At 46.5% G+C, this 14,105-nt stretch overlaps 1 protein-coding gene across 1 annotated transcript in view; it reads right to left on the bottom strand.

Moving 5' to 3' along the window:
• Positions 1–8,797: 8,797 nt before the first annotated feature.
• The window catches only part of LOC311343949 (zinc finger matrin-type protein 4-like), a gene marked incomplete at its 3' end in the record, with an annotated part of 60,271 nt that continues 54,963 nt past the window's right edge, over positions 8,798–14,105 (bottom strand). The window contains exon 5 of the mRNA XM_084468905.1: positions 8,798–9,036. Within this exon, the coding sequence (XP_084325031.1) occupies positions 8,798–9,036 (239 nt within the window). The remainder of the gene's footprint in view (positions 9,037–14,105) is intronic.

Here is a 14,105-nt window from a genome sequence, read left to right as displayed (position 1 = left end):
TAAATTAGAGGAACAAAAGGTGGGTGCTGGTCCCTCATGCTAAATTACCCAGCAGCCATCTGTACTCTCCCTCTCTCTCTCTCTCTCTCTCTCTCTCTCTCCCTCTCTCGCCCCTCCCCCCTGGGCCGAGAGCAGTGGGAGCATCCAGGCTGAAAGAGCATATGCTAGCTAGCGTCCTCTTAAAACCCAAACCCTTCCAGGCCTTCCAGATGAAGAGAATACCAGGAGATGAAAGAAACATTCAAATGAGGACATCTTTCAAAAATATTCAGATTTTCTTTTCCCTGTTAGAAAGGAAAAGAAGACAGCTTTTGAAAGACGTGTGAGATGGCTTCATCTCACTATGGGGGGGTGGGGGGGCAGTAACCTGTAATGAACGTTATTTCTTCTGTCGGCAGAATCTGAACCAGACGGCTGCCGGTTGTGCTTGTTAAGAGAGAGAGAGAGAGAGAGAGAGAGAGAGAGAGAGAGAGAGAGAGAGAGAGGGAGGGAGAGAGAGAGGGGGGAGAGAGGTAGAGAGAGAAGAGAGAGAGGGGGAGGGAGGGAGGGAGGGGTAGAGAGGGAGAGAGAAAAAAAGAGAGAGAGAGAGAGAGAGAGAGAGAGAGAGAGAGAGAGAGAGAGAGAGAGAGAGAGTACTTACTAGTACTGTACTTATCAGGGTCTTCTAAGATATAGTGTTTGTCTAGAGAGTTAGTCTGAGTAAGGGCTGTCATGTGTGGAGTGTGGTGGAGTCACCAAACAGCTACTCAGTAAACATGGGCTCCTGTCTCTTCCTAGATATAATGGTACATATTGATGATCACATGGCTGGAATCAAAAGCTGAAATGAATGAAGATGATAATGTTGGAGTTGAGACTTTATGGATCACCAAGGTCAACCAAACTCGGTTGGTCATAGTGGAACATAATCACACATGATCAATACATCACAATCACACACCATCACAGAGACGTGATCAATACATGATCAATACATCACAATCACACACCCTCACAGAGACGTGATCAATACATGATCAATACATCACAATCACACACCCTCAAAAAGACGTGATCAATACATCACATTCATAAGAGGGCAGAATCAAATCTCTGTCGGACCATACTAAAGTGAGTAAGTTCCACTGTGATTACATTCAATGTTTGTGTTAAAACAATAATAATAACAAAACAATACTTTAATACTTTAAAGCAGTGGTTCTCAAATGGGGGTACGTGTACCCCTGGGGGTACGTGAAGGCACTCCAGGGGGTACGTGAGATTTTAAAATATACATATTTTTTAAAAAGTAGCATCCATGCAAAACTCCTTTAAAAATAATTATTTCATAAATATTTCAGGAAAATATAAGTATAAGTTCATAAAATTAATTTTATATTCAGTAGGCTATTCAATTTCATTATCCTTAAAACCCAGAGTCTCCCCCATACCAGGATGCTCAGAACCAAATATGCCACCTGGCATCACCTGTCAATCACTTGGATCGAGTTGTGGTTGAAGCGTAGCAGCAATTATTTTGAAAACACGGAGGGACAAGTGGCAAAGGAGGCCAAAACAAAAATGCTTTGCGCTGGTTAGGGTGTACTTGGCTGAAGAAATATTTCACAGGGGGTACATCACTGAAAAAAGGTTGAGAACCACTGCTTTAAAGAATACCCAAATCCAGGCTCATGGTTGTAATCTATCACTTTTCATATGTAGTGGAACAGAGTAAGTAGCTTTCAGCTTGTTCCATAAAATAACAGTGCCTTAGTCCATATAAAGAACCAGTTAAACAAGAAAAATACTGCTTACTCACTGTGATCTCACACTTTCTATTCTCTAACCATACTAAAGATGAATAGTGAGTCTATTCATTCTGGCCCCTACACAGATCTGAGGGATAGCGTTTACGTGTTTTCACTGATAGTTTTTCACTGATTAAAAAAAGGTTTAGATAAACCGGGCAAAAAACGTCTCGTATTAAATCTCTGGTTCAAATTGAATCTCTCTGAAGCAATCCATCTTTAGCATATCTAAAGACGATCTTCTAATGTTATTAACATATTTGCATATCAATTACCATAATTGATCAAAATAAAAACGTGATGGATTAGCCAACCAAGAGATAATCTCTCCTCATGCATCATACAGTAGCTTCCTCCACGGTATGAACACACAGTGGGTTTGAAGACCGGCTTTGAACAAGCAGGTGAAGGTCATGTTTCTGTTCGTGTCTCATTGATGCAACAGCATGGATGGAGTTAACGATAGAGGTGTATATATATATATATATATATATAAAACGGGTGGCTTAAATCAAGCGATCTGATTGGTTCCTAACTGTTGTATAATGAGCGTATACACACAGCTATGACGCCCGTTCAGTTTACAGAGTTCAGTATCACTCCGCGCCTAACTCTAACTGTTGTTTATTTATATATAAAAGCGATAGCATAGTTCACTGAAGCCTAAAAACATGTTGATTGCTGGAGAGGGTGGAAATGTTGTAAAGCAATAGGCACACGGTCGGCAATTTAGCCTACTATCGAGTTCGAGTGAACTATCGAGTTCGAGTGAACTCGATAGAAGGCTAAATTGCCGGCGAACCAGCTACCTTCTCTAGCCTTCTCTCTGAAGGACGCTACAGTGTGTTGCATAGCAACCGCCGTACACTTTGCCGGCAGCCAGGAAGGACTACTTTTTTGTGTTCGTTAAAAAAAAATGCTTTTCCGACTTTCTAGCTTTTTCAAAATTGAGGGTGTCTTTGACTTTCATTTCGCCATATTTACGTAACCGTTTTATAAAAGCAATAGATCACTTCAGTCAGTGATATACGTTCATTATACCACAGTTAAGGGGGTCGCCGTCCCTCCGCTGTGCGTCGGGACGGACAACGCCCCTTAACTGTGGTATAATGACCGTATACCACAGCCTGTCGTGATCTATTGCTTAAATATATCATATATACATATCCTTCAGCATTCCCACATGTGATGTATGTTCTGATCTTTTCATAAGCTGTAAAAACGCTCAAACTTTCTTTCTCTGCTGCGGTCGTATTGTGCAGTATAGGATTTATAAAGTAATGTCTGTCTTGTGTGTCTATGCATGCCTGTGTGTGTGTCTGTGTGTGAATGAATGTGCATCAACACATTGAACACACAGCGAGGCCCAAGGCCTAATCTCCAGTGAAGAGCTGGGAGCCAAAACACACATTATAGAGAAAGAATAGCTGGATGACCTCTGACCTGAAGACAAATGCAACAAGACGTGTGGAGGCCAACCACATTCTTACCTGTCTTCCCTGCAGACACTGAAGTGCATGTACACACACACACACACACACACACACACACACACACACACACACCTGGGTCAGTCAGTCAGGTAGGGGTGTGGTAGTCTCACCAGAGAGTGGCTTTCACACTGGAGGGGTGCTAATGGTGTGACCTTCCACTGGGGATGAAGTACTGCACCCCCTCTCTCACTCTCACATTCACTCTCTCCCTCCCTCCCTCTCTCTCCCTCCCTCCCTCCTTCATTCTCTCGCTCAGTCTCTTTTCACACACATTCTCCTCTCCTACTTCTCTCCATCAGACATTCTCCCTCTTTCTCTTTCACACACATATTCTCTCTCTCTATCATATTCCACCATTATCTTACCTGCTCTCTCTACCTCTCTTTTCCCTTCCCCTCTCTCTCCCTTCTCTCTCTTTTTTTCAGAATTGTCCTTTTCCTTCTCTCTCTTCAACTCTCTCCCTCTCCCCTCCATCTCTCCCTTTCTCCCCCTTCGCCTCTCTCTCTCTCTCTCTCTCGCTCTGTCTCACTCCCATCTCTGTCTCCCCCTCCCCCCTCCCCCCTCTCTCAGCCTCAGTTCTCCCTGTGGATCAGCTAGCCACGCCGCGGCGGTGGCGTTGCTAGTGAGTGTACAGCCTGCTGGTCCCATGCTAATGGCACCTAGCGTCTCCATAGGATCTCATCAATGTTTCATCCATGCAGTCTTCACATGCCACATTCCTTATGTACGACGCACATCACACATGAGAGGGGACAGTGTGTGTAGGGTTAGGGTGTGTGTGTGTGTGTGTGTGTGGAAGTGATTTCTCAGGGTTGAATTTTGAGTTGGACTAGAGACTGGGTTAGGGTCAAGTTGTAATATTGGTTAGAATTTCGTTTTTTAGGTCGTTGTAGTATTAATGTAATAATACTATAGTTTAGGTAATAACACGTAATGCCAACCTTGTAATTCCTCAGCTGATTGGCCAAAGATGTCATGTGATTGGTGACTGCTGTCATCAATCGCAAGACATGACATTTGGAACAGATCACCTGCAGTCACTGGGAACGTGATCACTCAATCACTCATTAAAGCAGATCAATAAGTGCCAACTAATGGAAGAAGGAGGATTTTAGACCAAAAAGTGTATACGTAAATATGAGCAGTCGCATTTGGGAGTGCAAAGAGGCAAGTACTAAAACTAAAAGTAAAATAACTAAATAGAAGTTTCTAGGGACGGCAGAGGTAAACCAAAAGTAGTCCAAGTCAAAACTTTATATATATTTTTATAACAGGACTTCCTGTGGAGTGTGCTGCGCACCGCAGCACCGGCGCCGCGGGAGCTAAGGAGCCGGTTCTGCCTGCTAGCATGACGCCGCTCCCACGCCTAATTGATTAGCAGCGGAGAGAAAGCCCTCATTAGGGCCAGCCGCGGAACGGGGCTAACGCTAACACTGACGCTAATGCTAAGGCGTCCCAATCAGCTCCACCCACCCGATCGTAAACCATGAGTGACGGGGGCGGATGACCCTCGCTGCTCCACACACACAAGAGCTGCCGTCAGGACATACCAAGGCTGGGAGGAGGAGGAGGAGGAGGAGGAGGAGGAGGAGGAGGAAGTTGGTGATGAAGATTATGAGAATGAGGAGGAAGAGGAGCTGGAAAAGGAGGAGGTTGGTGACGAAGATGATGAAAATGAGGAGGAACAGGAGGAAGAAGATGAGGAGGTTGGTGATGATGGTGAAGAGAAGGAGGAGGAAGATGATGATTTTGATGATGATGAAGGCGAAGAGGAGGAGGAGAAGGATCATGGTGATGATGATGATTAAGATGATGAGGAGGAGGAGGATGATGGTGATGATGATGAAGACCAAGAGGAGGAGGAGAAGGATCATGGTGATGATGATGATTAAGATGATGAGGAGGAGGAGGATGATGGTGATGATGATGATGATTAAGATGATGAGGACAGCCAACGACTAAATGGCTCATCGGTTGTGAAGCAGAGCGGGGAATAATCCTTCTGAGCCCCACAGAGAAGTAAAGTCCCTCGGAGGAGGAAGGGGGATTTAAATAAATAATTTAAATACTTTTGATGAGCCACGGAGGCGCTATACTCGTGTTGCTCCGCCTGTGTGGAGAGCCCCGCTATCAGAGCGATGCTGTGTGGGTGTGACTGTGGCATTGGGTTCATGTGTGACTGTTTTTTCCTGTGTGTGTGTGTGTGTGTGTGTGTGTGTTTGTGTGTGTTAGTGTCATTCCATGTGTGCTGTGTGTGTGTGTTTGTATTTTGTGTGTCTGTGTGTGTGTCTGTGTATGTTTGTGTGTATTGTATGTCTGTGTATGTGTCTTTGTGTGGGTGTTATAGAAAAGTAATGAGAGAGAGAGAGAGTGTGTGTGTGTGTAAGCCTATCCTCTGTCCTGTCCGTCCTAACAGGTCTCCACGTTTTAATCAGTAGTCAGCCCATATAGTGCTGGTCTCCAACAGCTGCTGAGAATATGCGCACAGTATGGTGCTGATTTTGACATAAAATACAACGCAAAAAAAAAGTAAGATCATGATTGTCAGAAGCAGAGAAGATAGACAGTCAACCTTCCCTGACTTCTATCTGTCTGGCACTGCACTGTGTGTGCAGTGAAATGACATACTTGGGCCATATTATTGCAGATGACCTGTCTGATGACAAGGACATCTACAGGCAGCGTCGGAAGCTGTATGCTCAAGCAAACATGCTGTGTCGTAAGTTTTGTATGTGCTCTGTACCTGTGAAGATATCACTCTTTAGAGCGTATTGTACACCTTTGTATACTGCCCACCTGTGTCGCTATATATATGTCGCTATAAGCAAGGCAGCATTAGAAAGCTTACAGTGGCTTATAATGACAGCATGAGGCTACTGCTGAGAGCTCCAAGAAGCTCCAGTGCAAGTCCTATGTTTGTCAGTGTTGGGGTACCAACCTGCTCTGCTGTGTTACGTAACCTGATGTATAGATTTATGTGTAGGGCATCTGAGTCAGAAAATGACTTAATTGCTGTCTTGGTTAACCCTGTACGCAGTTACGTCAGATTCTCTTCCAGACCTTGGAACCACATTGAATATTGTGGAAAGCTGTGTATTTTTTACTCTGTGTTTTTTCTGTTTGTTGTGATATGGATCCCCTGGGTCTGAAATAAAGAATAAAGAAAACGACACCCCTGACTTCCTCTAAAAACACCACCCTCTCCGCCAACCATCACCCACCCCCCCACCCATCACGGCCAAGCAGCCAATCCCTGTCACAGGGCCAGGGCAGCGTGACCAATCACCACTGAGGAGACATCACCTCCCATTGGCTGCGGTCACGCTCCCGTGCGCTGAACAGCGCCCCAGGGTGCTCCGGTCCCCAGCGCCGACCCGCCCCCCCCGCCTCCTCCGTCCTCTAACTCCTATTGACATATTGTGACAGAGGCACCATCACCAGCACCACCCCCACCCCCTCCCCCCCACCCTCCCTCCCTCCCTGCCTCCGTCACCCCAACTGGGGAGCAGCAGGCCGGGGCTCTGGTAGGGTGCGGGACTCCCAGGGACGTGAGAGTGTCTCCGCAGCGTGTCTGAGCTGACATCTGGGGCGACCGTGGCTCAGTTGGTAGAGCAGGTTGGCCAACGATCGGAGGGTCGGCGGTTCGATCCCCGCCCTTGCCACTTGTGTCATGGTCGTTGTGTCATTGGGCGAGACACTTCACCCACCTTGCCTCGTGTCTGAATGTGTCTGACTGCCGTATGTTTGAGGTGGTGGCGTAGGCGCTGAATGGCAGCCACGCTTTCGTCAGTCTGCCACAGGGCAGCTGTGGCTACTATCGTAGTTTACCACCACCGGTATGACTGTGTGTGAATGGTAAGCGTCTTTGGGTCATTAAAAAGCGCTATACAAAATAAATGACTTATTATTATTTATCTGAGACACGGTGCACTGAGATGATCGGTGGCTCCCTCAGCTGCAGCTGATGATGGGGAATTATTTCCTTCCCCGACGCACTTTATTTTGGGTTCCACCGAAAGCCATTCATCAGCATCAGCAACCGACACTTTTTACAGACTCGGAAACACAAACATTTCCTTAAATAAATTAAACTGTAATGAAATGATGTCTCCTATGGCAGCAGAAAAACAATAAATCAATGCCGGTGGACGTGCAACGCTGACATCAATCTGCCGGCGCATGAGTAGACTGGTAATCAGAAGGATTTGTTTTTAACCAATCAGGGGGGGGGGTCTTGTGTACGAACAGCTGAGTGCCGGCGCCTCAGGACAGGGTGTCTGCGGGGGGATGTCTGCGGGATGTCTGTGTTAGCCTGCTAACACAGGCTCCGGCCCTAACGTAACACACGCACACGCACGCACGCACACGCACGCACGCACGCACACAAGTGTGTGTGTTGTTGCTCCAGTAACACACACACACATACACGCGCACGCACACGTATGCACACACACACACACACACGCACAAAAGCACGCACGCACGCACGCACGCACACACAATATATCAGTCTCGGACCTGACCGGGGTTGACAATTCAGCATTTGGTCTGGTGTGCATGCGTGTTTGTGCGTGTGTGTGTGTGTGTGTGTGTGTGTGTGGGGGTGTGTGTGTGTGTGTGCGTGCCTGCGTGTGTGTGTGTGTGTGTGTGTGTGCGTGCGTGCGTGCCTGCGTGTGTGCATGTGTGTTGCATATCAGTCTCAGACCAGACTGTGAAATGCTGAATGCTGATCCCCGGTGTTGCTCTCTTTATTCTACATCTTCTACGGCTTCCAATTCTGAATCCCTCCAGGAACGTAGCCGTTGGAAATGTAGGGGTATCGCCATGAATGCTTTATAAAATGTTAATTGGCGAATCGATTCAACTTGGCCAGCTAATTCCTCTACAGCGGTCCTGATAACACTAGCATTGTGCTAGTCCAGTGGCATAGTGTTGATGGACTAGAATTCTGCGTATACCATTAGCATAGCGCTCACACCGCTAGTGTGTTGCTTATACCGCAAGCGTGTTGCTAATTTAAATTTACATTTAGAGAATTTAGCAGACGCTTTTATCCAAAGCGATTTACATAAGTACATTGGTCTGTAGAAAGAGAACCAACAATCTATCACTGTCGGTACACTAAAGGTGTTCATAGAAAAAAGGGCCAAGCACTTACAATTGCTAGGCTAACCCATTCTCTGTATACAAAAGAGATATTTAGGATGAGACGCTACAAAAGGCTAAGTACTATTTTTAAGTGCCAGGTTACTGTAAGTGCCAATGCTAACACCAGTAGTACTGTCCTAACTCCTCTAGTACTGACCTAAAACCGCTAGTACTCTCCTAAAATCACTGGTAGGCTACTGTCCTAACACCACTCGTACTGTCTTAAACCCTCTAGCACTGTCCTAAAACCACTGGTAGTGTCCTTAAACCACTAGTACTTTCCTTACCCCACTAGTACTGGCCTGGAATCCACTTGTACCGTCCTAAAACCACTAGTACTGTCCATACCACATTAGCCCTGGTGTGGGGTTAGTCCTTGCCCCTACCTTTCATCTCCCCCATGTCCAGGGTCTTGCCCAGCTGCTCCAGCAGGTCTGCCCGGGCGGCGTTCTTCTTGTGCTTCTTGCCGTCGTAGTGCTGCTGCGCCATGCCCGGGTTGTTGAACCAGGCGTTGCATAGTTGGCAGAAGCGGTCCGAGTCCCGGCGCTGGCGGGGGGAGGTCGTGGGGGTGGTCTCGGGCGAGGACTTCACGGGACTGGGCGGTACCTCTGGAGCGGGAGAAGAGCAGAGCGTGAGACCTCAGGGTGTCGGAGGAAGCCCTCACAGTGTGACACAGGACGGAGGCTTGACCGTACAAGGAGTGTTCTGAAGCGAGGAGCGTGGATGGCATTCAGACCATTAAAGCAGCGACGCCAAAAGGTAAAATTAGGAGTGAGAATTTGAAAAGGTCACGGCTCACTTAAAACAGAGAAAGTGAGACGGAAGAAAGAGCAAGAGAGACAAAAAGGGCGGGAAGACAGAGATGGAAAGCGATCAACAGAAAGAGAAAGACAGTGGCAGGGATCAAAGTCGGAAACAGAGAGCGACAGGGAGAGACACCCGATGGACAGAGAGACAAAGAGGCGAGAGGCAGGGGGGAGACTGGGATAAAAAGACGGAGAGGGGGGCTTTAATGAGCGGTTCGGCGGTGTGGCCCCAGCGACCGCGGCCCCGGCCGGCGTGTCACTGTGAATAACAAGCTGTTATCCCCGTTCAACGCCTGCAGAAGAAGGACTAAACTCCACTTGGCAAACGGAATAAAGGGCCTGCTCCGCTAGCGGTTCCCACTAGTGCCTTCATGCATGGATGCGGCCATTAACCCCGAATAAACATCCCACCGCCACCGCCGCCCCTCGCCGCCCTCCCATACACACTAAAACACACTCTCGATTTAATCCGTTTTAACAGCTGAGCGCCCAGCCCACCCCGAGTCAACATTTACGGACGGTCTCCGTTACGAGCCGTTGAACCCATGGCGTCACACCCACCGCCCCCCCCCACCCACAGAGGAACGGCCCGCTGGCCAGTCCACGCGTCCTGACTCAACCATTTAGGGACGGAGGAAGGAACGGACTGTAACTGCACTTGGCTGTCAAATTAGCTGCAGCCGAGTGTGACGCCCCAGCGCCTGAGTTTGCTAGCGTTGCATTTGTTCCCCTCTCGAGTTGTTCTAGTTTTCTAACGACGGAGGATGACCTGAGCCCCTTCCAGCCCGCTGTTGAGATAACTTTCTCACATTTTTTTTGCTTTCTGGCCATTATGCGGGCCACATAATGTCTCGATACCATCATGCTGTAATATGAGTTGAACGCTAGTTATAGGCTGGTTGAATCCTAGCTGTGTTCTAGTTTAATGATACCATTGTGCTATTACACTAGTTGAATGCTAGTTATAGGCTGGATGAATACTAGCTGTGTTCTAGTTTAATGATACCATTGTGCTATTACACTAGTTGAATGCTAGTTATAGGCTGGATGAATACTAGCTGTGTTCTAGTTGAATGCTACCAGCATGCAATTTGTATGCTAGTTGAATCCTAGTAGAATGCTGCCATCATACTAGTTGCATGCTAGTTGTATGCTACCATCATGCTATATGCTATAAGTGCTGCTGTCATGCTATTTCAATTGCTCATTGTCTGCTAGTTGAATCATACCATCATCCTAGTTGAGGTTTTATTACAACAAGACTACAGCCACAGGGGGTAACTCTAACTGTGAATTGTCCTGCACCATATTATAATTGATGGATTGATGGATTCCTCGTCTGGTCCTCAAGGGTCTGTTTTGCGTCATTGGAGAAGCTGAGGGCTGTGTAATTACCATGTCAAGGGAAATAACACTCACACCCGACAGACAACCATAATTCAGACAGGCGCAATAATCAAACAATAACAACGCTGTTTTTCTAAATGTTAAGTATCGAGTGAGTCGCTCTGATCAGTTTAACGTCAGCAGTCTGAGTCCACCGAACCTCATGCTGCTGTCCACAGCACGCCCAACCCTCGCCGGGTCAGCTTCAGTTGGTTCTCAGGACCGTGACGATAAATAATTCAAAAAAGCCATTTCCTCCATGAAGGTTAATTAAAGCCATGGCATTTACAGTGGCTGACCGAAGCGCACACGCACCGCTCAACCACAGAAAGATTTGGGAATTCTGAGTGGATTCTAAGTTCAACCTTCATTTGGAATCGAGGTAATTGAGCATTGCTTAGAGAAATGATTGCAGGGTGCTAATGGTGACACAGGCGGGTAACCGTTCTGCCTGGGAAGAGCTTGGTCTCCTGGTCTGCTCCTGGCTTCTGCTTCTGCATCCAGTGTTCGGTGCACACAACTTATGTCATGTGTCATAAATATAGGGCCTGTTAAAGGACAATTCAGGTTGCACATTGAGCCCCCTTTGTGGTTTGTCTAAGGATGAAATAGAGTGGTTGAGACCAAAATTTTGACTATTGGTCTTCTCTCGGGTATTTGGCTCATTTAGAATCGCCCCTGCCTGCTTCAGAATGGCTGGCTACGGGCATTCACAAACCTGTCCTTAAAACAACCCTAAAAGTTTTCAGAAATGTGCAACTCACCGAGTGGTTAGTGGTGTTCTTTGATGTTCCTAATCAAGTATCATAGCGAAATACAGTTTCTGTTTTGTTTTATTTGGCAATCTGTCACACCATTCATCATCTCCATCATCACCACCACAACTACCACCACCATCACCATCACAACTACCTCCATCCCCATCACCATCGCCACCACCGCTTTCATCAACTCCATCCCCTATTCCACCACAATCACCACCACCAATGCAACCTCCACCCTTGCTTGGCATACTCTCACAATCCTCCTCCACCTCCTCCTCCTCCTGCTGTTCCTACTTAGCGGGTGAGACAACTTCAATAAGAACGTAATTACTTTTTAAAAAGGATATTCATGCTCGGGGAACCTTTGAGGCCGGAGTAAAAGGTCAAAAAGGCCCTGAGGGCACCAGACTGGAAACCTCCTTTCTGGGGAGGTAGGATACAGTGGTGGTGTGGTGGAGTTGGTGAAGCCGTTTGCAGTTAGGCCGAGAAAATAAAGGCACAAAAAACAGACAGAGCTATGAGGACTATACGGCCGTCTGCAATTTGTTTTGACTTTTAACATCAAAGGAACAAGGGTTCGGCATGTAAACAGCTTATTTGTCAGGAACATTTACATGTAGTGCAGGTTTAATCCAAAAATTCAAGACATAAAGAACAATATGTAAACAATTACTCGCTCTCCGTCTCCCGCCGACACTTCCTCCGCAGATCACCGTGACAGTGACTGCCTCCTCCTCCTCTCCTCCGCCTTCCCCCGCTCAGCGCCCCGGCTACAACTGTTTTGTACTTTGAGTTGTTTTGTACTTTGAGTGTATAAATACTACTACGACGACAGCGACTACTTAAGACAGAGAGATCTGAGCTCTGGTTAATTTCCCCGCACATCAGGCTTGAGGGAAGCCCAGGCTGATCGTCCGCTGAACTCCTATATATATATATATATATATATATATTGAGTATATGCTACATATGCTACACGTGAACCTCCTAAGATAGCGCAATTTGATTTGTCCGCTATCTCGGGATATTGGGAAATATTCCATGATTGAGATCTCAAACTCGGGATATTGTTTTCATTGCGCGTCACGGTCGTCTTGTCACGCTAATAAAAACAAATAAACCGCTAATAAAAAAAAATAAATCCCTACAAAAAGTGTTATCTTGTTTATTTTTGGAGTGTTCACGTGTAGTATAGTAATGATGTCTTGAGTGCTGTCGTCTCCTCCTTCTGCCATGATTCCAACTTCATGAATGTTAAAAACATCATGTTGTAGGCTACACAGTGCGCCTGCGTGGCAACTTCAGGAGACTCGGATGAAGTGCTGGGAAGGATTTAAGCACACGGTTTCCACACCGCGGGCGCGGTTATCCACCGAGATAATATTTTTTTTTTTAATGAAAACGGTAATTGTTATTGACAACATTTTTACTGTTACACCGGTAACTGTTACATCCCTACTTTGGATTAATATCTTAATTCCGATGGAGCTCAGATCAGGAGTTCTTCTAGAACATAGTAGGAGGGCTGGATCTGAGATCAGGATCAGGACATCTCAGGGAGTGTGTGTGAGACGTTAGCCATCGATGCTAGAACCTGTGGGCTGGGAGTCAATGCTGCTTCTAGCTCTCTAGGCTACCCTGCCAACAAGTTTAATAACGTGATTGATTTGGGGCTCTGAATTCCTTTGACATTTCTGTCAGCGGGGATGATGTGAGGAGAGTACTGATGGATTAATCATGATGACCTCACAGCAGGCGTCGCTGCGGCGGACGGCCGGTGAGCTGGCGAGTCACCACACCACACAGTCTCCCTGAGTGCAGAGCGGTCGATTGTTCAGCGGCCTTGGCAGACGCACTGTATTTAGATGAATTACAACATTACATTTGTAGAATGCCTAATGATTCTGTTGTGGAGTTCACCCGAGAACTCGAAAAAAGGTGTACGGAAAGGGAATTGGAGAAAGATGTTGTTCCTGCTGGTGGTCCACTAGGACTCATGAGATGAATCAATAATTCTATAAAGATATCTCAGTAATAATGGTCGTTGTCATGTCATTTCCAGGATGCTACTGAACGAGGCAGAATACAACTTTCATAGAAGCTTCCTTGGTTGCTAGACATAATATAATGGGCTATGTCAGATGCAGTATACTATTGTAATATTAAAGGTAGTTGTGTCAACATCAAGTGATCTTGGATGTGTGAAGGCAGTGAGGCAGAAAGTGGTACATGCATATTGAGATGTATCGTTTCAAATAAACAGGAAAGTCTCGCTTTGGAGACTTTATAGAGGGTATGAACCAGACGTCTCTCAGCCGGTTGCCTTCAGCTAGAGCCTGTTTGTTTGTCTTGCTTCCTCTTTGAAAGCAATGAGACAAAGCACTGCCTTAATTTGCACGTCTAGTTGTTGACACTATAAAGTTTAGAACAGCCCAGTTCAATTCATCAGACATTCTGGGAGCTCTCTTCCATCTCGTTGAAATGCATTCTCTACACAATCAAAGTATCCGTTTCTCTGCTTCTTCTCAATAAGAGATGATTATCGGAATTAAAGCGTTTGGATAAAGTCACGGCTACGTCAAAACAACCACGTTAACAAATAAATAATCAGCCGACGATACGGGGCCTCTCGCCCTGTATCGTGTTTATGTCCTCGGCGCTCACGCTGTGTTCCGTTTCCCAGCATGCCGCTGGTACTTCACCGTCGTGGCGACCAGCTGT

This window comes from Micromesistius poutassou (genome assembly GCF_964030765.1).
Source record: "Micromesistius poutassou genome assembly, chromosome: 5".
Lineage (NCBI taxonomy): Eukaryota > Metazoa > Chordata > Actinopteri > Gadiformes > Gadidae > Micromesistius > Micromesistius poutassou.
The sequence above is the reverse complement of the archived record's forward strand: the minus strand, read 5'-3'. Positions and strand labels throughout refer to the sequence as shown.